Source organism: Saccopteryx bilineata, chromosome 1 (assembly GCF_036850765.1).
Source record: "Saccopteryx bilineata isolate mSacBil1 chromosome 1, mSacBil1_pri_phased_curated, whole genome shotgun sequence".
NCBI lineage: Eukaryota > Metazoa > Chordata > Mammalia > Chiroptera > Emballonuridae > Saccopteryx > Saccopteryx bilineata.
In genome coordinates this window covers 102,747,062-102,772,471 of record NC_089490.1, presented here as the reverse complement: position 1 = coordinate 102,772,471, position 25,410 = coordinate 102,747,062, and the positions used below count along the sequence as shown (strand labels likewise).

General features: G+C 44.0%; 1 protein-coding gene across 4 annotated transcripts in view; it reads right to left on the bottom strand.

Annotated features, from left to right (window-relative positions):
• The window catches only part of ANO4 (anoctamin 4), a 428,231-nt gene that overhangs the window by 107,607 nt on the left and 295,214 nt on the right, over positions 1–25,410 (bottom strand). For 3 of the 4 annotated variants that reach the window (XM_066262603.1, XM_066262613.1, XM_066262620.1), the window contains 2 exons: positions 23,964–24,008; positions 16,228–16,359 (listed from right to left, as the gene is read on the bottom strand). In XM_066262603.1, coding sequence (XP_066118700.1) covers positions 16,228–16,359; positions 23,964–24,008 — 177 coding nt within the window. Of the gene's footprint in view, positions 1–16,227; positions 16,360–23,963; positions 24,071–25,410 lie in introns of all 4 variants that reach the window. The other variant, XM_066262630.1, reaches the window with a different exon arrangement.

Below are 25,410 nucleotides of genomic sequence, written 5' to 3'. Positions count from 1 at the left end.
TAGGTAATCGTTACTGCACTGATTGATCATTCGGTGACTCACTCATAGTTACTGTCTGGGTGTGGTCTTGGTCCCGAGTCTCATTTTAATATCTCCTTATTGGAGCTGAGTCAACCCGAGTGTTGAGCAACTGGACCTATCTCTCTGTATTAGCAAAGACCTAGACACTCGGCCAAGCATTTACAAAATTTAAAAATTGGTAAAATTTATTTTCTGTAATCTTCATCTTTTCTCATTTCTAACCATTTTCCACCCCCTTTCCCATCTTAGCAACATCTGCTGTCTATCCCCACTATAGCCCAAGAGTCTCTATGGCTCTTCCACCTCTTCTTTTTTATTTTTTAAAATTTATTTATTTATTTTTATTTTCCTGAAGTGAGAAGCAAGGAGGCAGAGAGACAGACTCCCGCATGCACCCAACTAGGATCCACCTGGCACGCCCACCAGGGAGCGATGCTCTGCTCATCTGGGGTGTTGCTCTGTTGCAACCAGAGCCATTCTAGCGCCTGAGGCAGAGGTCATGGAGCCATCCTCAGGGCCTGGGCCAACTTTGCTCCAATGGAGCCTTGGCTGCAGGAGGGGAAGAGAGAGACAGAGAGGAAGGAGGGGGGAAGGATGGAGAAGCAGATGGGCGCCTCTCCTGTGTGCCCTGGCCAGGAATCAAACCCAGGACTTCCACAGGATGGGCTGGCACTCTACCACTGAGCCAACCGGCCAGGGCCTCTTCCACCTTTTCTTTATTATAACTTTCTAGATGAAATCTGATAGACATATTCATAATGGGGTGTAAGTGAGAAATATTGTTAAATATTTCATTTTCCCCAGGAACTTTAGCCAAAGGATTAAAGTTCAAATTGTAAAATTCCAGGTCTGTGGGAGTGTACTGTTTAATAAGTTATCACGTAGCTTCCCTCTTCTATGTTCTCCTCTAAGATGCTGGAGCTGGAACTCACCAGCCACAATACTCTGCTTCGCATCTGGCTCTCTGGTATGTTCGGCCAGTAGGTACACTATCGGACACTGAAAGGGGAAATGAAGGGCACAAAGGTCTTGTTTCTTCCTGTTTGCCTGTTGCCCCCGTCAGTGTTGCCCCACATTCATCGTCCTCACAGTGGCAGTTGGTTCCAGTTTCCACCTTATTTTTTTTTTTAAAGAAACATCCCCAACTAGCCTCACTACACTGCCTCATACCCCAGAGGTACCAGCACCAGCAGGCAGCATCTCCTCATCAGAGGTCTGGGGTCCAGCTCCAAGGACCCCTCCTCTGAGCATCCGGCCTCTGATAACTCCAACCTCTTTCTTCTGTTCCCCCAATCCTGGGGGCAGTAGCTGCTTCACTTCCTGCAGTTATCATCCAGGTGGCCTCAGTGCTCCTTTGGTGAGAATTCTAGTTCTCCAACATCTAGTTTACCAATTCCCCATATTAACCTCTGTTGAAAAAACTGCAGACTCCAGTTTTCCTGAATGGAGCCTGAGTGGCTCGGGAAGTACGGACACGAGCGTTCTCTGGGGAAGAGGTTCCTCTCTCTCTTAGGAACCACACGCACATACGCAGCCATCTACTCATCCTGCTTGTTAACCTGACAGGAATATCACCCCAGTATGAAGATCGTTTCTAAACTTGAACTTTCAAATATTTTCAACCCCAAGTCTTGATTTCTACCCTACATGGTTTTACTTTCTTTGGCCCAAGTCTTTGCTGATGTGCATGGTAACTTTCTTTCCTAGCAATACAGAAGATGTTTGAAATAAAACAAAATAGTACAAGACATTGCCCGAGTCCTAGAAGAGCTCACAGACTGTGTTATATAAATCCAACAGGACCAAGACAGTAACAAGAAGAGCTCTTCCTGGAGATTACAATAGCCTTCCTAATCTGCTGCTTTTCCTTGTGAGGATTATGCATTCCTACCAGATCTCATGGACTTGCACCCCCCTCGTGGGGGAGAACTGTAATTGCCCACCTCATTAGCATGCTTGGCCATGAGACCTGTTTACCTTACTGCAATGTGACCAGAGTGATATATACTAGGTCTGAACAGAAATTTTAAGAGTCAATGTGTGGCTCTACCATCAGCTTCTCCCTCAGCCATCAGAATGCATGTCTTGGGTACTGGATGCTTCTTCAGCCAATTCCCCATAAGGAAGAAGACTTGGGAAGCAGAGCCTCAGCTGACCCATAGCTAATTTGTTATGTGAGCAAGAAAGACATCTTCGAGCAAGCTGCTGGGATCTGAGGGTTGTTTGTTACTGCAGCAAAACCTAACGTAATCATACTGGCATAGTCTTCAACCCAACAAAGACAATTCTGTCATTTATACCCTAATTTACCACCACCACCACCACCCTTTTTCTTTTTTTCCTGGTGTGGAGAAGCTATGTCAGTCTACAAAATAGTGATGAGAGAGGAGTGAGGTTTCAGGGGAGGAAAGAAACAATGAAGGAAGAGGAAAGCAAAACTGTACAGGCTGGGGTGCAGGGGCAATGTTTCCATCAGGGTTGGTAAAAGAGTGTGTGAAGGAAGAAGAAAGGATGATAGGCTGTTGCTGAGGATAACGTACTTGGCTTCTCTTTGTGTCCTTTGGGAAATTCCAGTAAAGACTGGAACTCTCTTCTAATTACTTCTGGCAGCTGATTTGTGCTTTTATGCAACACACAGCCACAGAAACACATAATTGTGGGACAATATAATCGGTTCACTAAGCAAAGCATTTACAAAGGCTAATGGGTGCAGAATCTAACGCCACCTACCTGAGACGTAAGAGGCTTCATAAGGATGACGGCATGTGAAGTAGCTCCTGAGGGAAGACCATGCTTCCACCGGAGTGAGAGGAAAGGAAGAGCACCTTGAGGAGTAACAATAGGCATGGGATGGCCAGGTAACCTCCAGGGGCGTGTTGTAGGAGCGTCAGCCCAGGAGGCTGGGGAGGGGAGAAGGAGCTGGAAAAGCAGTTTTGTGCACCATGCTAAAGAGTTTCAACTTTATCTTACAGGCTCTATATCTTGGAAAGTTGTTATGCAAGAGAGCAATGCTACCACATGGGTTGGTCCATATTTCTCCCTGCTGAAAGTACGTGACTAAGGAGAGAAGGAAGGGTGGAAATCCGCCCCTACTCTGCTTGTCAATCTGTGGGCTGTGAATTCCTAAAGGCAGGGTGTTCATTTCTAATTGTACAATGGTGCTGTATGGGCTGGTGATGGGAGCCTTGCAAATGACCTTTGACATGAGCGTGGCGGATGGATTTGGGAGTGGGGAAAGATGGAAGAAATAAAGAGACTGCTAACTGTTCATGCAAGAGTTGAGGGGCCACTTCAACTCAGGTGGTGTTGGTGAGGTCAGAGAGGAGGAGCTGGGACCTGCAGGATTTGGTGGTGATGGTGGATGGTGAGGAAGACTGGAGCGTCACAATTGGTCAACATGCAGGGGTGATACCATTAATCAGGAGCAGGAAACAGAAAGCTGATGATGTGGGTGTAGAATTGGGAAAGGAGAAGAGAATCTGTTTTTCCCCAGGGATAAAGACATTTTCAAGACATGGTCCTGACTTAATGATCATTTGAATAAAGTACTATTCACAAAGACCACAGGTTTAACTCCTGTCCCCTCTTCAGGGCTATTCTTAGATGTGAGTAAGATGTGCCTTGTCCAGTCCCTGGATTGTACAGGGCTCATAAATGGCCTCCCCAGTTATACTGTTCCCATTGGGGTGAGGTGTCAGCCAAGCCAAAGGCTGTGCGTACCCAGAGCCTGCCTCAAAAGCCCCAAGTCCACTTCCAGGTCTTTGTAGACCTGGACATCAGGCTTGTCCACCTGAAGACACCTCTGTACCTGACAAATAGCCAAGATGCCTATAGGGGGCATTGATGGCACTCAGGCATGGGTTGGGGTGTCCACATGCATGAGGCTGAAGCCCCTCCATGTGGGATGGAGCTATGAGTAGAGGGAGACAAGCAGGCAGGGCCAAAGGGGATGGGAACAATTTCCCCCACACCCACCAGTGGAAGAGATCACTGGGGATCCTGAGAACTTAAACATTCAGGCCATTATGCAGATGCATATGCCAAGAAGGCAACATTGTGGAGAAAATACACTTCTCTCCCGTTCACTAATCTGCCACTGATTGGAGTGACCTTGATCAAGCCATTCAGCCTTTCTGACCTTCATAGTATTATCCATACCTTCAGAGTTGTAATGCGTCTATGGAGTAACTCTGGAATACAGGAGTTATTTATAAATGGGGGTCACTCTTGCTCTTATCACTGCAATTGTTGCTACTGCTACTTGAAGATTGCCATTTGACTGATGACTCTGTTGTACTTAATTGTTACCACTACATATTACTTACTTCTAAGTACTCAGACAAATGGTCTCTAGGCTTCAATTGTACTGTTGCCCCAGGCCTTACAACTGGTAGTAGTTCTTCCTTCAAATTCAAAAGAAGTGATTTAAAAGAGATAAATCTCTGGTCTTTCATCCCCAAGCCCTAATGAAGACAGAGAGCAGAGCCCCAGTGTGACAGGTAGTAGGAGTGAGCTTGAGGAGCCTTTCAGGAGGGCTTCCTGCTTCTGCCAGCAGTGGGACTCAGATGCCTGACGTTCCCTCGCTGTTCCATGTCTCCATCCTCAGTGCAGGTAAGAATACCACTAGTCTCATGGGTGGCCTGCGTCTAGTGAGCGCTCGGTCAATGTCAGCGGTGCTATCTCAGAAGGAGCACGGGTTTGAAATGAAGCAGATTTAGGTTCTGACCCCAAAGTTTGCTTGTTACTTTGTAGCCCTGAGTAAGCTTCTCTGAGCCTGGATTTCACCTTCTGTAAAATGAGGATGATGAAATTACGTTGCAGGGTTGTTGCAAAGTCAAATGAGACAGTAGACGAAGACCATGCAGCACAGAGCCTGGCACAGAGCACCTACAGGCACAACGGTTTCCTCCCCTCCGACCACTGCTGTTCTTCTAGATGATGTAATGCCCAGTGTGATTGCATAATGTGCAATCCACTCACAGATGCAGTCCTAGTCCCCGACTTCTCCTTTATGTTAACCCTTCCTTTACTGCACCTAAATTTGGCAGATCTTCCCTTTTCCTGTAGGGGCTTTAAATTGCCTTTTGTCACTCTGATGAGTAAAATAGCCTCTTTCCCATCAAATTTACATGCTCGAATTAAAATTTTAAATAAAAATACACACACAAACACGCACACACACACAAACATACTTATGAACCCACAGTAACTTATATTATATTTCTCTACCACAGTACAGTACTTGGCACACAACACATGAAAAGTATTTGTTGAATGAATGAGTTGATCAAAAACTGTATTCATTTACAGATGGATAAATGGCAATAAAAGATTTTAAGTGGCTTATTCAAAGTTGGCCCCACAAATGATGAGAACACAATTAAGTACTGAATCACCAGACACCCACAGCTGTGCTCTTCCCACACGACGAGGTGACTTCTTTGTCCCTTAACGTCACTAAATTCTGAAAACAAGCCACATCCCTTTCAGAAGGGCAATCTCAGGCTGTGTCGCTTGTTTCTTTTCACCACAGCTGAAAACTTTCCAGGAGAGAGCTCTGTCTCCCCTGACTCTATGGATCAATACAAACAACTAGCATACGGAGGATCCTAATGCTGAATAGGTGACTGCAGCGAAACAAGTGTCCTGAGACTGCGGCAATCACGGGGCACCACAGGAACATTAATCCTACCTAGATCAATCTCACTGTCTCTGCCTAAAGGCCTTTCTAAAGATTTCGAATCAATAAAAACAAAACAAAACAAAAAATGTCTTTAATACTGAAAATAAAAATACAGTCAAAGGCAGATTGCTAGAAGAATCAGTACCTTCAAATACCTATGACGAGCCTGACCAGGCAGTGGTGCAATGATAGAGCAACGGACTGGGACGCGGAAGGCCCAGGTTCGAGGCCCCGAGGTTGCCAGCTTGAGCGCAGGCTCATCTGGTCTGAGCAAGGCTCACCAGCTTGGACCCAAGGTCACTGGCTCGAGCAAGGGGTCACTCGGTCTGCTGTAGTCCCACGGTCAGGGCACATGTGAGGGAGCAATCAATGAACAACTAAGGTGTTGCAATGAAAAGCTAATGATTGATGCTTCTCATCTCTCTCTGTTCCTGTCTGTCTGTCCCTATCTATCCCTCTCTCTGATTCTCTGTTTCTTTAAAAACAAACAAACAAACAAACAAAAACCTATGCTGAAATGGTTTAGAAAACAGCCAGACATATGTTACTGAGGAGTAATGGGAAATAGCAATTCTGTTTTAGTGTGAATGCTATAAGAAATGGCCATCCACATATTAGGCTGACTTGTACATCACAGGAACTTATTTTCTGGAGGCGGATGTCTGAGATCAGGGTGCCGGCAAAGTCAAGTTCTGGTGAAGGTTATCTTCCAGGTTGCAGACTCAGGATTATACACTCACATGGTGGAAAGAGAGGGAGCTCACCCTCTGGTGTCTTCTTTAAGGGCACTAATCCTATTCATGAAGGCTCCACCCTCATTACCTAATCACTTCCCAAAGGCCCCACCTCTTACTACCATCACATTGGTGATTAACTTTCAACAGATGAATTTGGTGGTAATACAGACATTTAGTCTATAACATAGCTGGAACCCTGAGCAACTTTTAGTTTTAAAGTAATGCTATTGCTGCCTGACTGGTGGTGACGCTGTGGGTAAAGAGTCAACCTGGGATGCTGAGGTCTTAGGTTCAAGCTTGGAGGTTGCCGGCTTGAGTGTAGGCTCACCAGCTTGAGCGCAGGGTCGCTGGCTTGAGTGTGGGATCTTAGACATGATCCCACGGTCACTGGCTTGAGTCTAAAGGTCACTGATGTGAAGAAGCCCAAGGTCGCTGGCTTGAGCAAGGGGTCACTGGCTCAGCTAGAGGCCCCAGCCCCAGTCAAGGTACATATGAGAAGGGAGATGTTGAAGGGAATATGGGGGAGGATGAGATGCATTTGAGGCAACACTAGAATCTATGTAAACACAATAAATCAAAATCAATAGAAAATTTTATAAAAAAAAAAGAGAAGCAATCAATGAGCAACTAAAACGATGCAACTATGAGTTGATGCTTCTCATCTCTCTCCCCTGTTGTATCTATTTCTCACTTAAAAAAAAAATTTAGTTTTTACCTTTGCAAAAATCAGTCTTTGTCACCTCAAACTTTCCCTTTATACACTGACTGCAAATTTCAGAGATTTTCCCAAGGATTCTCATATTAGTGGTAACAGCAATAGCAGCAGCAATAATAATAATAATAAAAATAGTAATAATAATAATAACTGTTCACTGTTGAATGTTTGCTATAGGTCAGGTACTAAATGAAGTATTTCACTCATGTCATTTCATTTAATGTCTCCAGATCTTACTGTGACAACCCTCCCTTCCTTCCTGCTTCCTTTTCCCCCATTAAAACTTACATGTTCTTTGTCCTAGGCAGATCCTTGGAACTTTCCTGACTGGCAAATTTGAATAGCTATACGAGGCAGAATAACACTTCCCCAAAGAAGTCCCCACCCTAATCCTCAGACCCTGTGACTATGTTAAGCTACATGGCGAAGGGGAATTCACATTGCAGATGGAATTAAGGTTGCTCATTAACTGACTTGAAAATAGGGGGATTGTCCCGGACTATCCAGGTGGACCCAATATAATGAAAAGTGTCCTTAAAAGCAGAAGAGGAAGGCAGACGAGTCAGAGAAGATGTGAGGACTGAAGCAAGATCAGAGTGCAGTGGTGGGATGAGAGCAGGACTCAACAGCCATGGCTGGCTGTGAAGATGGAGGAAGGGGCCATGAGCTGAGCCATGTGCTGGCCCCCAGCAGCTGGAGAAGGCAAAGAAACAGATTCTTCCCTGGAGCCTTTGAAAAAAATGCAGCCCTGTCACATCTTGATTTTAGCCCGGGGTGACTCATGTTGGATTTCTAACCAATGGAACATAATACATTTGTATTATTTGTTTGTTTTTATTTTTTTTTTAGTGCCTGCATGTGAGCAAGAGGAGGGGGGCAGATAGGCTGGAAGGAAGAGAGATGAGAAGCATCAATTACTCATTGTTCATTGATTATTTTCTCATATGTGCCTTGACCAGGGGGCTCCAGCAGAGTCAGTGATCCTTTGTTCAAGCCAGTGACCTTGGACTCAAGATTTGGGCTTCAAGCCAGCGATCATGGGGTCATGTCTATTATCCCATGCTCAAGCCAGCAACCCTGCGCTCAAGCTGGTGAGCCATGCTCAAGCAGTATAAGCCCGTGCTTAAGTTGGTGACCTCGGGGTTTCGAACCTGGGTCCTCAGTATCCCAGGCCAATGCTCTATCCACTGCACCACTGTCTGGTCAGGCTACATTTGTATTGTTTTTTGCCACAAAATTTATGGTAATTTGTTATACCAGTCATAGAATACATGATCTTAAGAGAGAATAAGACTGGAGCAAGAATGCCTGGTCTTAGAATCCAAGTCTGACTGGCTACCAACCAACTGTGTGACACTGGGCAATTGCTTAACCTCTCCATGCCTCAGTTTCCTCCTCTACAGAATTAAGGATAAGAACTATGCCTTAGTCACAGGGCTAAATGAGTTTATAACTGTGAAATACGATGTGGAAACTAGTAAGTACCATATAAATACTAGTTATCATTATTCCTTATAAACTCCCTACTATTGTATTATGTTATCTCCTCTGAAATTGTTTGGGTTTTGAGAGGGGCCTTCTGAAATTACAACGCTTTAATAAAATGACCCTGATGCTGACAACCTCGGGTCCTGTAGCTGGCTGGTGCAGCAGAGCTTGCTGTAGAGTCAGATCTTTAGGTGCCCAGACAATACGGATGGTAAGCAGCCTGCAGGTTCAGTCCCGTTGATACCATATAAAATGACCAAACAGCACTGCATATTGTAATAAAATGTATACCCACAGGTTTGCCTTATTGGTTCTTAAGCACAAATGTGTATCCAAATGGGATGTAAAGCTATTTGCTTTTTAATCAGTTCTCAACTATAATTTTTGTAGGATGAATTTCAAGCAACAAAGATTTACAATTAGATTAGTTTAGGGTATACTGCAGTATTTTGCTGAAGATATGCCTAAACTCCTGCAGAATTTTATGCCCATAAGCAATTAATTAATTCTCCAGAACCATGCTGAGGGACCTACTGGAAACAGCTCCCCCAAAAGCCTGACCAGGCATTTGCTCTAACGAGGTTGCTGAGGATACTGTCCACCACTTCCTTCAGAGCCCCTTCCCCATGCAATGAATTCTATTTCTCGCAAATGCAAGGAGACAGGTAGGAAAGCGCTGCTTCACTAGGGAATGACTTTCTCCCTCTCTGACAATCAGAAGCATGTGGCTTGCTGTGTTTTTCCCTCTGCTCTGCCCGCTAGGCTTACAGCCCAATTTGTTGGCTCAATTACCAGCCGTCAGAGTCATAGACCACTGAGGCCCACCAACCTGGGGCCATCTTCTCCTGAACTTGAATGCCTACTCCAGGTGATATTCTCCTTTGTTCAGAATATTTCTTTTCTTTTTTAAACATTCTTTTTTTCCTTTTTTAAAAAAGATTGTATTTATTGATTTGAGAAAGAGAATACAAAGAGAAAGACAGGAGGAGGAGCGGGAAGCATCAACTTGTAGTAGTTGCTTCTCATATGTGCCTTGATCAGGCAAGCCTGGGGTTTGAAACCAGCAACCTCAACATTTCAGGTCAAGGCATCATCCACTGTGCCACCACAGGCCAGGCAGAATAGTTATTTTCTATTTTAGCATTTTATTTTCTTTGTCTATAACCCCCTTGAAATACTTTGACAATAATCTTCGAAGGCAACAAGGTATCTTTACACCCACAGGCTCACACTAGCGTAACGGCTGAAAAACTATATTGTAGTTCTACTCGTGTGTCACATACATGAGGAGGCAGCACTTGGAGAAGGCACTCTTCTCTCCTGTTCACTAAGCTGCCATTGATTGGAGTGACCTTGACCAAGCCATTCAGTCTCCCTCACCTTCATCTTACTACCCATATTTTCAGAGTTGTAATGCATCTGTAGTGTAACCCTGAACACAGGAGTTATTGATAAATGGTGGTCACTATCACTTTGATCACTGCAACTGTTGCTCCCACTACTTGAAGACCACTCACTATTTCCATACCTCACTGCCATGGTCTGCTGACTTATTCAGCTGAGAAGAAGGTCAAATGATAAGAAGGCAATCAAAGGAAGATTATAGAGAATCTCCTATTCACTGGCCCTTCAACAAATTTCTCCCATCCTTATCAGCCCTCATGGGCTCAGCTCCAAGATTTTCATGGTGAGTGTTTTCTTGGGCACAATGAACTGTGTTGTTTTGTTAGTCCCTAGACGTTTAACAATTATTCCTTAGCTCACATCCTAGAAGGTGAAAAAAGGGAATATAAGCAAATTTCAGGTCAAGTGGTCTTTTTACACTGCCCGTTTTATATATGCACATGACACATGAATTAAAATGTGTGACACATGAGTTAAATATCTTGAGGTCAAGCATTACTCCTGATAACAGAATTAAACAGCCATGAAACTTGGCATAAGAAAGATGGTCTTTCAGAGACATGGACAAGAGTGTGGTGGTTATAGGGGAGGGAAGGAGAGGGAGGGAGAGGGGAGAGAGGAGGGGCACAAAGAAAACCAGATAGAAGGTGACGGAAGACAATTTGACTTTGGGTGATGGGTATACAACATAATCAAATGTCAAAATAACCTGGAGATGTTTTCTCTGAATCTATGTAACCCAATTAATCAATGTCACCCCATTAAAATTAACAATAAAGGAAAAAATTAATTAGCAAAAACAAAAAAAAAAACAAACCAAAAGAAAACTAAAAAAAAAAAAAAAGATGGTCTATCAGCAGAACTGAGATAAAAATAAATCACCAAGTTAAGAGATCAATTCAAGTTAAACAACAGAGACCACGATTGACTGACTGACTTATTCCATTTTTCAAGTTTTCATCTGAATGTCCTTTATTTTGGAGATAAGAGAACCTGACATGAGAGCCCAGGCTCTGTACTCCAGCAGTGACCACAACCCAACTCTGCCACACTCGGTTAGAACTCAGAATCATTCTCCAGGCGCCACCCGACGCCGGACACAGTGCCTGTCCTCAGTGGCTCAGTCCAGTAGGGGGAGGAAGTCATGTGAACAAGTTTCATTTTAAGGAGTCTTTTTATAATGCCCATTTCATGTTTGCACAGGGCCCAGATTCAAATGTTTGTCTAAAACTAAGCTTCACAAAGAGTTATATGTGAGTTAGGTCGAGTTATATTGGTATATTTCTTCATTATAGACTTTGAAAAGCTAGAAACCAAACGGTACATATAAGTCGAGCATCTCCCACGTGGATGACAGCCATCACCTCCTCACTGGTCCTTGCTCTTACCCTTGCTCTGTGCAGTCTGTTCTTGGAAGAGCAATCAGAACAGTATTTTTTCCAAAGTTCAGTTAGTGTTATATATGTCCCGCATATGAGTAAAATCATAAGGTTCCCAATTTTTTCTGACTTTATTTTGTGTAGCATGGTGTTCTCAAGATCCATCCACGAAAGGAACAAATGAACAAACAAGAAAAACAAACAAATGAAAACAGTATGGTGGTTACCAGATGGAGAGGGGTAGGGGGACAGTAAAGGGGGTCAAACACATGGTGACGGAAGGAGATTTGACTTAGGGTGGTGGGCACACAATGCAGTATACAGATGACATATCACAGAATTGCACTTGAAACCCATATAATCTTATTAACCAATGTCACCTCAATAAATTTAATTTAAAAAATGTGAAAAAATAAGTTCAATTAGACCCATATCACTCTTCTGTAGAAGCCACAGTCCTTACAGTGGCCCATAAGACTGTATGTGATCGACCTCCCCTACCTCCCTAGCTCATCACCGCTGCCCACCTAGTGTCCCTGTCTTTTCTGCTCCAGTCACAAGTCACCCACCAAGGTGCTGCAGAGTAGGGCCCTGCTCTGGCTGCTCCCCTACCTGGAACTCTCTTCCTCCCTCTCTTAACTCCTTCATGTCTTTCTCTAATCACAGCTTCTATCTGAGGCCTAACTTGAAGGATATAAACATTATTTAAAAAAAATGCAATCCCCCCCCCCATCATTCTCCATTCTCCTCCCCCTACTCCTCTCTTCTCTTTTTCCATAGCATCCATCACCTAACATGCTTTACAACTGCTTTTTAAAAATATGTTTGCCTTGGTACTATTGACATTCAGAGCTGGATCATTCTTTGTTGGGAAGCGGGATGCCTGTGTATTAGAGGCTGGTTAGTAGCATCCTTGTTGTCCACCCTCTAGACACCAGTAACACTCTTCAGCCCAAGCTGCAACAACCAGAAACATTTCTAGACAGTGCCAAATCACCCTGACTTAGAACCACTGATTTATAATGCACTGTCAGTCACCCTCAGCAAGACATAAGCTCCCTGAGGGCAGGGATCTTTGCCTTTTCGTTCACAGTTGATTCCTAAGCACCCAGAACAACGACAGGCAGGAACACGTGAGCAAATGGAAACCTATGAGCCCACAACAAACACAAATTTTAGATTCATCTATTAGTAGGAAGTGGTCAGTATTTAATTTTATCTCTCTCATCTTTTATGGATTTTTATGAAAATAAAATAATGCTAATGATAGAAACAAAAAAACAAATGAATATTTTTCCATCTGCATCTGACAGTCTTCTGAAAAGCAGTTCAGAATTCCTCATTTCTTGAGAGAATACTCTGTGCTTCTATTATAAAAAGCAACACGACTCCCACATTTCCTTTTCTCTGCCGACCAGCAGAAAGCCTTTATTACAAGTATTAACCTTAGGAAGTAATTGTCTGCAGTATGTTACTGCTAATGCCATTTTAAGAATGAAGGGCAGGAAGGAGACAGGCCAACAATGATAGGCAAGGAGGTGAAGAGGAATAAATTAATTTCTAAATAGACTTGTCTGTCATAGTCATCAGATTTGACTGGAGTCTAATTTATTTCAAGACAGTGAGTGGTCCTGCCTGAAGGGCATCACATGACAGAAGAGTAGAGCCGTGGTTACTGAGGGGAACAAGGGTGTAATTTGTGCCCACCCCACCACTACCATCAGGAAACACTGGGCAATGTCTGGAGATTTTTGATTTTTACAACTAAGTGGGGAGGGAACTGCTACTAGATCTAATGGATAGAGGTTGGTGTGCTACTAACCATCCTACATGCATGGGACAGCTCCCATCACAGTTATTCAGCCCAAAATGTCAACAGTCCCAAGGTTAAAAATCCTGTGGTAAAGCATAATGCTTAGGAGCACAGGATCTTAAGTCTCCCTGTCTGGATTTGAATTCCTGCCTGGAAAGCTCTCCTTCCACTGATCACTCTCTTGTTCTCACACCCTGTTCCCATTTACAGAAAACCACTTGCGGTTCTTCAAACTCTCCATTCTGTTTCACGCCTTTGTTCTTTGATACATACGTGATTCTCTCTTGTTGAGACATGTTTCTCCCCCACTTACCAACCTACACATGCGTTATTTTTCTTTTTTTTTTTCACATATGTTATTTTTTAAGACCCATTTCTTCTTGTGACCAACCCTCATCTCTTACCAACCTCCCAACAAGCCTGAAGAATGGAGCACTCTGACTTTTAAGGTACACCATTATGCTGTTCACAATAATTTAAAATGGTCTTCTGTCTTTAGCATGCTAGGGTCAAAACTGTGTACTATTTATCTTTCTATGCTCTGTACACAGATAGTGCCTGTTAAGGAATAGACACCAAACTAGTGACTTTGAGTGAATAAATTATTCAGTGAATAAATATCCAAACATGTCAAAAAAGGCTTCTCACATATGTGAGAGAGATGGCTGGATACCCCTATCCCCAAGGTTATTATTTTCATTTATCGTTCATTATAAAATACTTAGAAAGATATGATTCCTGGTTCTAACACCCAGAGATCCTGATGGGTGCCCAGGAGCTTCCGACTTTGAGAACCCTGCTGAGAAACTTGGTTCTAAGGCAAGAGCATCAGAAAAACAGAATTGGCATGATGATGAGTAGAGGACAACATTCCTCTTCCATTTACCTATATGTCTTTGAAGTAAAACATATCCTGGAGTACACACCATATAATTCACTGAGCTCTCCACTCACCTATCCACCTGCCTATCTATCCATCCACCTATTCATGCATCTATCTGTCCATCTACCTATTCATGCATCCATCTATCCATGCATCTATACATTTATCCATTTATCCATCCATCCATCCATCCATCCATCCATCCATCCATCCATCCCTCTCTCCCTCCTGCCCTGTGCTAAGTACTCTCTCAAGCAGAGGAGAAGCAAAGGAAAAATCTGAATGTGAATCAAATTCTACTCCAAATTCTACTGCCACACTCGGTTAGAACTCAGAATCATTCTCCAGGCGCCACCCGACGCCGGACACAGTGCCTGTCCTCAGTGGCTCAGTCCAGTAGGGGGAGGAAGTCCCCCTACTTCCTCCCGAGGAAAACTTCTGAGATGATAAGAAATCACAGCCAGACTGCAGGGTTGGTGGTAGGAGAGTGTAATGCTGGCGGCATTACCCTCTCCAAAAGAATTGAAAACCAAATAATTGCTTTTGTGAAAAACTTCAAGATGAAAAACAGGCATGATGATGGTTGAGAGTAAGAGAAGGAACATGTCAGCCTTCATCTGTCTTTTTCTCTTAAGAAAACACCCATAGGTCTTGATCTGTGAAGTAACTGGAATTCTCTCAGTTCTTATTTCCCATGGAAGATTTAACTGGGATTTGAGGCCAGGCTTTGAGTTTCATGTCTTAAGTGTTCATATAATGTGACTGGGCAGGCATCAGTCTGACCAGTGGAGACCTAGGTTTTGGTTGTTTCAGAGACTTACTGAGTTGCTTCCCTCCCATTATGCATTATATATTTTGATGCACAACATCTATTTTTGGTTGTTCTCCTCTCCTTTGCTCTCTAGAAGTCCACAACGTTTTAATTGATTTTCTCTTGCCAAAACATCCCCCCACCTGGTGCTCCCTGCAACTTAACAACTGTCATTTGATTTACTTTTTTCTCAAAGTCGTCAATCTATTTTATTTTAACCTGTCACCCCTCCCCTCCCCTCAGGTAAGTCATGTTTACTGAGGCTGTCCCCACGGCTGGAGTGGGAGAGCCAAGAGTCCCTGAAGTCCGGCTGAGAGGGAGGCTGGGCTGGCCTGACCTACCCCCACCCCCTTTCAGAGGCTATCTTTGCCTACTTGCTCACCGTCTTGGGCATGCGTTCTCTCTGTGGGGCAGCTGTGTTAGGCTGGCTGCTGGTTTGCTGGCTACGGGCCCTTTGCCTGATTGGCACGTGAGTGTGTGGCTGCGCAACGTGTGTACGGCCTGTGCTCAGTTGAGTGTGGATGGGGGATTGGCTGCCCCACACTGTGAGGGGCCAGCCTTGCTGTCTGTGTGTCGGAGAAGAGGTTTTCCCCTGCCTGAGTGAGTACTCATCCGCCATCGTGAGACTTTATTAAATGGTCATGGCTCGACGCTTTCTGGCTCCGCAGTTTCTCTATCGTCTGCCTGAATCCAATGTGGACCTGCCTGGCCTCAGCCGCCAGCATTACACTCTCCTACCACCAACCCTGCAGTCTGGCCGTGATTTCTTATCATCTCAGAAGTTTCAGAGTCAATGCTCGGTTACTTCTGCAAGCCCTCAAAGGCTCAATAACTTAGCCAACTTCTACTCCCCCTACATCTATCTGTCAAAAATGACAATTTATTGTTCAGAGACTCTGACAGATGAGCCAGGAAGCCAGCTGTTAGGTAACATGGATTTTCCTGGGGCAACTTAGTTGCTAAAGAAAGGGGAACTGAGACGTGAACTAAGATGTAAAACCAACCAACCAACAACCCCTTTTTCAATAGCGAAAGGTCTAGACCAGCACCCCTGACCACTGGCTGGGTGCAGATGAGCCCGCAGGGGGCTCTGAGCACTGGGGGTCGGCAGATTCATAAGGCAGAGAAGCCTGGGTCTCTGCATCACTGTGCAGAGGGTTGTTCGCCCAACACACAGATGAACATGTGTTCTACGGTGTTAAGCCGCTGAGATGTAGGGATCGTTTGTTAGAGCTGTGGCCCCCACAGTGCCCCGTCCTGAGTAGGACAGGGGCTTGCATAGGAAACACTCACTGATGGATCCTTTGCTGGCTGAAAGGGGCAGTGTAGCAGTCATTCTCCTCCAGGTCTGGCAGTGTCTCCTTGTCCAGCCTCATTGGCTTCTTTGGTAACCATCTCCGAAACCTGCTTATTTGTTTATCGATCCTGTGGAATATGAACAGCAAGACCAAAGGGTACAGAATGTCAGTGTTACATCGGAACACAGGGAGAAAGTCTGCACAGAGCCACAGCCATGACACCACCCCCTCCGGGCACTCTCACGGCACTCAGGACCCCGCTCTGCCACTGTGCAGGTGGGAAGAAGGGGGCCGTGCCCCCCCCCCCCCCCGTGCTCTTTCAAGTTCACCAAGGCACCTCAATGCTCCTGTCTACGAGACAGCTGCCGTGACTGATGCCAGTAAATGAACAGGGAGTCAGGACAAGACGAGAAGGCTCTGGCAAGGCAGGCTACAGCACCTTAAGCAAAGCAGCAGAGACCTTCACTTCTTATATTCTGCAGGTTCTAGAAACTCATTTTGTGCTTGGGAAGCTTCTTTATCTTCCCTTGGTTGTAGAAGAGCTCTAGTTACCGTTAATTTGGGGCAGGTACGCTGACAGCATGCCCCAGGGGCAGGGCTGTGCAGAGAGCACAATGTCATGCCCTGCTTCCCGCCTCTCACACCTTCCCCACACCCTCTCAGCAGACCCTCTCTTTACAATTGACCCGTGGTTGTTGTGCCACTGGGGCAACTTGACAGACATGTGTCATCATTCTGACCTCAGCACACACAATGTCAAGACAAGGAGAACAAGAGTGTCCTAAAGGTGGTTTTCGAGCCAGTTTTCCCCTGGCCACCTCCCATCCCCTCTGACTTCGGCTGACGAAAACATCTGGCTTCCAAGCAACCAGATTCTCCACCACTCATAGGGATTACAGTAGATTTTAAACTGGTTGTGCTGCCTCAGGTGTCTACACTGTGGAATCATTTTTTCTCCCCCAAGAGCTCATATCGAAGAGCACATCTGAGGTAGACTGAACAGGTATCATACCCATTTTACACATTACAGAAAAGAGCTATGGTGGGGAGGGGTGTACAGTAAGTACTGGCTATATTACTATCTTCTTTTTCTTTACTTTTTTCAAAAAATAAGAATTAGAGCAACTAGCTTGGCTCTCACGTTGTTCTCTTTTTTTCTCTTCAACTCAGAGTTAATCGTCCTTCACCAGTGTCTACCACTTGTCCAAGCTCAGTGATTTAGTCCTTAAATGGAATCATAAATTAGACTTCCGAGGTTAAGCTGGTGACTTTCCCCATGGCCCTCGGCTTTATTTTGTCTGATTGCCTCAAAATGCATTCAAGAAAGAGGACATTGTACGGTGATGGACGGTAACAAGACTTCCAGTGCCAATCACTTTGTAATGTATACAAATGTCAAATTATACTGTTGTACACCTGAAAAATATGCTATACCCAAAATTTACCTCAATAAAAAAAATTTTTTTTTTTAAAAGAAAGAACATCGGCTCAGAGGTTTTCCATAATAGAGTTTTCACCCGCCCACACATCTCCGGTCTGCAGCCCTAATCGGATTACACTGTGCGAAATTCACAGACTCTGAGCCCTGCATGCGATGACTGTGAATTCAACCCAGCTGGGTACGGTACTCAGAGTGGATAAAAACAAATAAAGCTGTGAAAAATCGGGCACAAATGCTCCATGGGAATGAAATGGCACCTTCCAGCAACCAGTCTGGTGCCCCACAACTGAAATGAAATGTGGGGATGGTGAAGAGAGAGTAAAAGAGGGTGATGAGAATGATTAATTAATTGAAAAAAGAGGCAGAGTGAAACGAAGTGAACAGGAAGGGAAGGGAGCTGCTTGGCGTGGTGGAAAGAAGCTGGGATTTGTCATGGGGATGTCTACATCCTGCTCTGCTGCATACCTTGGTGTGGCCTTCCACAAATCACTCACCTTACTGAGCCTTGTATGTCAAGGGTTTTGAATGGGATCATCATTGTCATCATCATGACCTTCCAGGGCTGACAGGATGTTTATAAGAGATAGAGTGCAAGACATGCTTTGGGGAAGCTGCCAGGGACATAGCTCGTGTTTTTAAATATTTCTCGAGGACTGTGGAGGCTAATGTAGAAGTGACGGAGAACAGAGGAACTGGGCGTTTTAAACTGGAAGAAAGATATTCACAAGATATCTTAAGACTAAAGCCCCTGAGACACTGGTGGGGGCTGGGGGTGTGGACTGGCCTTCGCTGGGGCAGCCTTCGCAGGCGCGCGAGGACCGCGCCTGGACTGTCCAGGTTCCCTCACACATGCTGGTCCAAGCTGTGCGCTCTTCACAACAACAGAAACAAATAATCGAACACATTCAGCAGTTTGTATTCCTTTCTGGTTGGCAGAATGGACCCTTTCAAAGATGTCTGTACCCTAACCCTCGGAACCTGTGAATGTTCTGTGACGTGGCAAAGGGGACTTTGCAGAAGGCAGTAAGGTCATAGACCTAAAAATAGGGAGTGCATCTGGGTTACTCTGGTGAACCCCATTTAATCACCGGAGCCCTTTAAAAGCAAAGAACTTCCTCCGGGTGGAGACAGATGAGATGAGGCAGAGGTGGAGGTCAGAGAGATTCACAGTGTGAGAAGAACTCAACCAGCCGTTGCTGGCTTAGAAGATGAAGAGGGCCAGGAAGGCAGGCAGCTAGAAGCTGAGAATGACCTTTGTCCACAAGCCAGAAAGAAACAGAGTCCTATAACTGCATGGGACTGAACTGTGGCAGCCTCCTGAGTCAGTCTGGAAATGCATTCGCCCTTTCAGCCTTGGGAGACCCTGAGCAGAGAAACCAGGTAAGCTCCTCTCCCCTGGAATGCTGACTTGCAGAATTGTGAGATAATAAATGTGTGTTTTATACCGCTCGGTTTGTAGGAATGTGTTACTACAGCAATAGGAAACTAACAGACCTCTCACAACAGGCTTGCTGTGACCTTCCATTTGAGACCTGGTCATAGCTTGCTAGGTTCCCATTCCACATGCTGTCCCCACCTGCCAGTTAGGTGGCTTTGGGAACAAAGGTCTGTCTCTCTGTGGCTGGAGAACAAGTGGCTATTCTTCTGCAAACCCACTCCTGTCCCCAAACTGTGCCACTCAGATATCACTGAGGGTCTCCTTCTACCATGCAAAAAAGAAACACAAAGTGCAAAAGCCCCTGGCCTGGAAAGTGTGAAACTCGAGTTAGGCAATTGATTCTGCCATTGTGTGTCACTGTGTTCTGGGACAAGCCTGTCATCCTCACTGAGCCCAATCATCTTTATCTCTAAACGTTCATCCGTCAGTTAAATACTACATGTGGTTGTGACATGGGCAATAATAACTTGGCTATATCATTCTAAACAAGTGAGTTAATAAAGAGCTTTTCTTTCATAATGCATAACCTCTCAATGAGAATGAAAGACTTTGGCATCAGCCAGAAGCAGGTTCACATCCCAGTTGGAGAGCTGACTAGAGCTGAGTGCCACGCTGGGCTTGTAACTCACTTCTCTGAGCTGACATACGCATTGTATCAGGCAGTGGTGAGAACGACACAAGATAATGAATATCAAGTGTTTGCCCAATGCCTGGGGTATACAAAATGCTCAATTAAGTATTGGGATGTCGGATGAAGAAAATGATGACAATGAACTTTCATGTAGAGAGTTCTCAATGGGAATTCTAGAGCTAGGGTCCTCACTTGTGTGTTGAGGTTCTGTGCTCCCATCCTGCACTTAATAAACTTTCTTGAACAGGCAATCCCCAAATTCACTTAGATAAGTAAAAATCGGGAAACCAAGCAACCAGGCAGCATCCCAATTTCTTTCTTCACTATAGGAGTGAGGCTACCCTACAAAGTCTCTACTGATAGGGAAAAGAAAACACTGGCTTATTGACTCAGCATGGATGTGGTTGGATACATTGTCCCTTTTTTCCATTTCCGCCACTTACTAAGCAAAAGCCCTCTTACAGACTACACAGGCAAATCAACAAAGAGAAGATGGACCATCTACTTGGGCATTTCTGGCCTTAACTTGTCAAGTTAATATGTGAACTATATAAGGTGAGAACTTTTATAGAAAGTTGTGTTAAGTTCAGCGATCCCTCCAAAGGCTAGTTCATAGCAGGTGAGGTATGACACACTGCCCTTCAGTGTGTCAGTATATGTGCTTCGGCAGCACATATACTAAAATTGGAACCATAGCAGGTGAGGTTAGGGTAGCTGTCAGAGCTGGTAGCCCAGGCCAAGCAAATGGGCACCGGCTGGTCCCCTACTTTGTGGCGCCTGCCCAAGGTGTGCCTTGGAAGCCTGTCATGGGAAGCTTCCACTAAAACCTCTGGCCCTCGGTTCCCTCTGCTGTCAAGGGGAGACAATCCTACTAACCTTAGGACTGGTGATGATTAAAGAAAAGCTTACATGCGAAGGAATTCTCCTACCCCGTTAACCTGTCAGGGGGCCTCTATAAACTACCTAGGGTGTGCAGAACCCCGACCTGGACGCTGCGGATGTACCCTGAAGCAGCAGAAGGCAAAGTCCTTTCTCTTAAGCCACTAACCACACAGGAGAGAGTTTGTACTAATGACAACTTAATTAGGCTGAATTAAATGAAACAGGCCACTTCAGGGACACCCACTTTTCCCCAGGCCAGAATTATTATAGCAATAGCATCACGTTTCAAATAGATTATGTTTTCAGGGATGATATGCCTAGAGGGAACACACAGATGAGTTCTTTTTTTCTTCTTTAATGAAGACTCCATACACAGCCCTACATTAAGGTTACCGAAGCCCTCCCAGACTGATAAGAGTTTGACATCAGCAGGCTTGGGTTTCTTTTTCCTCTTCTTAGCGCCAAGCCCCTTGGCCTTACAGCCTCTCCTAGCATAGCAGTTAGGGATCTTTGGAAGCTAATATAATTCTTTTTGGGTCACAAAGCTAGTAATTGTGGCACAACCTAAATACCTTATAGGAGAGTCCATCCTTGTTTTAAAAAATTCATATATGTAGATGGAAATATACAAGCCCTTTGTTATTTTGCCTGCCTGCCCATCTGACAGGACTCCACCTGTGCTGGACATGTAATGCAGTAGGGTCCAGCAGCCATTCCGCCAGCAGCTGCACAGGATAACCTCAGGCAGGATGTTTGCAGGAGTGGGAGGAAAAGAAATGAGTGGTAATGAGACTTCAGCTACAAGCCACCCACAGGAATCAGATTTGTTAGTTTGTAATCACGTCTTTTATAGACTTGTTACTTGGTAATCATATCTTTCATAGACTACATTTGTACTATTTGATGAAGGCAAAAAACAAAAAACAAACCCCAAAAAACAAAACCAAAGCAGAAAAAAAGATGGTAAGTCCCCTTTCTTTATTGGCTAGGTAACTTAAAATGCCTGTTAAGCCTGCCCAAGGAAAAGTCAAAGCAGCATTTAAAAGACATGGATGAAAAGAGCATTTAGTCCAAAAATATATGTCTGAACTTCTACATGAGTATCCTTTAGGGGAGTCAGGTGACGTTTTAATCTAAAGATACTTGTGAAAAGATACTTTATTTCTCTACCTGCTCAGAAACTTTATAATAATGTAATTTCTCTTATCCTTAAAGGGGATAGGTGTTCATTAATTCCATGAATTAATGAAATAAAATATCATTTACATGGATGAAATGAAAGCTAGATTAAATCTCTGTGTTTGGTATGCCACGAGAAGGAGAGACTATTGGAAATCAATGCTGTACTCCTGGTGTGCGACCCGAGCAACAAATTGCACACTTGCCCTTCAGTGTGTCATGCAGACCTGGCTACCAAGAGACAGACGCTCTTCGTCATCTAAATCAGCCTGTTCTGGGGTGAAGGGAAGAGCTAACATATACCCAGAATCCTCTGACAAACTGCATTGGAAAATTTACATACTTGATGGAAATGCACATTATTGAGGCTCACCTCAGAAACCCTGGGAATGGGCCCAGAGATCTGAGCACAAAAAAACCCTGCAGAATATTCTGATTCATGCTAAAATTTGAAAACGAACAGTCAATGCAGAGGGCTAGCATGTGGTTGCCGCGGTAACCAAAAATGGATTCTCAGCTCTTATCCTGCATCAGTAGTTGGAGAACAGCCCTTCCTACAGGGACTCATTCCTGGTGCTTTTGAACTGCGTTTCCTTAGTTCTCTTCCTACTTCTTAAATTGTTCCTTTTCACCCAGTGTTGATTTAAACATAGGCTTTATGTTTAATATTTAATGAAAGTTGCTTGGCTAATTTGGGTACAAGTAAGTACTCTTCCCACTCCCCATTCCTTTAAGCATCTGGAATACATTGCATTTACCAGATTGAAAATAATATGCATAGCCTATGTATTTCCACGGGGCCATGAAAATTGGAAGAATCTACTCTTTATTGTGTTTCCTTCAGGTTTTATTTAACCTGGTTTTAAATTCGCTCCATCCACAGTCAGGCAAATCCTTAATTTAATGGGAAGGTGAACATGGGCCAGTGGTTTGCAAAGCAAGATTCCAGAGCCAGCAGTATTGACCTCACTTGGGCACCTGCTAAAAATGAGAATTCTCCAGCCTCACAGTGGAGCCACTGAGCCATAAAGTCTGGGAACGAGGCCGAGGTTGGTGGGTGATTCTGAGGTGGCTGAGGTCTGAGAACCACTGACACAGGCCTAACTGCTGCATCCGGCTTTTGTAGAATATACATGTTGTGTGACAAAGTACTCATCTAAATCGTGGTGCACTCAAACGCCATGACTACTCCCCTAATGCAAGAACTGCCAATAAACCTGCTGCGTGGGAAATCCTGGGAAACGACATCTCTGTTTCTTTGGATGCCGATTTTTACACCATACTTTGTTCAGTGTATGTACCTTTTCATGAACATTTTCAAACTGGATGGCCAATAATCAAAATAGAATCAAAGTGCAGTATTCAGGGGAAACACTCTGTAAAGTACATGATTATCTAACCACTATGCTGACATTTGAAACTAATACAAAATAATATTCAATGTAAATTCAATTTTAAGAACAAAATAAAAATAGTTTTGTGGGGTTTTTTTTAGAGATTATGAATGCTTCCCTTTCCTCTCTGACTTCTCAACGAACAAAGGAGAGACAAGCTTTGGAAAGATACGTAGTACGATAAAGGCAATCTTTGTCCAGTGGATTTATTATCATTATTAGTTTTGGTGGTAAATAGAAAGTCTCCTGAGTGAGGTAATATATCTACATGCTTTACTAACAATATTACCGACATGGGAGGCCCCGTTCATTGGGGCAGGGGGCAGCAGCCATCGGCATTTTGTAAGGGTGACTGTCTGCGTGTCAAGATTTCAACTTACAAATATAGCACAGGGATAAATCGGTGGGGGAAAAATAACATTTAAGTCAAAGATGCTCCAAACAGCTGGGGCGTTTTGGTGATTCATCTAACAGAACGGGCTCCAACGAGCAAACAAAACCACAGCCCAACACACCTGCGGATGAATGGCACTCTCCCCAGTGTGGATCACTCAGAGGGAACACTCTCAGAGAAACATTTTCATCTTTGTTCTTTTTATTTTCCCAGGCTAAGCCAAAATAGCTATTTTGGGAATGTACACGGCAGCCCGTTTTCCCATGTGACAAAGACACCTCCTGTATGCGCTTTGTGTATTCGTCATTGTTGGAGCACACCAGGCAACAGATCGGACAAACACCAACCACCACCATGCCAGGTGCTACTAACCTGCTCATGAACTTGTACCGGCGGGGCAGGTAATAGATTTTTCTCCTGGAAGAACAGCAAAAATGAAGCCAGTCGAGAAGAAAACCCATCGTCAGTTACAGTTTGAACTAGCAAGGAAGGAAAGGAGATTGAAGATAGAAGCCTGTAAGAGGTGAAGAAGAAAAAACTAAAAAGAGATTAACAGTGAGGAATGTAGTGGGAACATAGGGCATGCGTTTCTGAGTCATGAAATCTTATGAAACGTTTTCCATTGATCGTTCTTTCTCTCTTCTTTACCATTACTTTTTATGGCTGCCACTAGTCTACAAAACCTGTAGGGGTGATGATTTGGAGCGATTGGTGTTTGCACGAATTCATCTGAGACTGCCTCTTTCTCATGATGGCAGAGACGGACAGCCAGCCTGCTAGCCATTATGCTAACTAATAATTATATAGCACTTTATGTTTACAGAATCCTTCTCTCATTTGACAGAGCAGGGATAATATAAAAATATAGATATTTTATAACCAGTATGGGAAAAATACTAACTAACTGGCCAGCACCAACATCCAGCCAGAAATAATCACACTAGGACATATACTGCCTAACCAGTGGCCCTGGTTATAGGTGAATTAAAGATGTCAATTAGAGAATCAGGGAAAATATATTTTCAAAATTGAACTTGATAAAGGTATATCATATGTCTATGTCTCTGCATTGTTTAAATATTAAACATGAAAATTCTGGGTGTAGATGGAGTGATGAGCACATGTGTTGGTTGCTTTATTAAAAGATAACCCCCCCCCTCTCCCTCCCTAAGATGATTTACATATATTCTGAACTGTTATTGAGCTATCTCCCTTTTGAAGAATGGAAAGTTTATACTCCTCAAATTTACTTTTCATGTCCATGAGAACATACAAGCATATATCCATGTTGTTAACAGGCAAAACTATAGAGACAATACAAAGAAAATTGGTTGCCTGGGTTTTGTGTTGGGCTGGTTGGGGTGGGGGATGGGTGCAGCCCAGGGATGTTAGAGCAGTGAAATTATTCTATGGGATACCCTAATGCTATATACAGGATGTAGGCATCTATCAAAACCCACAGAACTGTCCAACAGAAAGAGTGAACCCTAAAGTAATCTGTGGACTTTAGTTACTAATGTGGTATTAATACCAGCCCATCAATGATAAGAAATATGCCACACCAATGCATGATATTGATAAAGAAACTGAGTGGGGTGAGAGAGGGTGGATATATGGGAATACTCTGAACTATCTGCTCTATTTTTTTTTTCTGCAAACCTAATAAATGTTCTAAAATAGTCTATTAAAGAAAAAGCCCATACTTGTGGACAGATAGGTATTTAAGAAGCAGGTTTTACTGGCAATTTCCCATAAGAAACCTATTCTTCAACTTGCTTTTAAAAATTGTAGGAAAAAACCCAAGGTGACTAAACCTGAG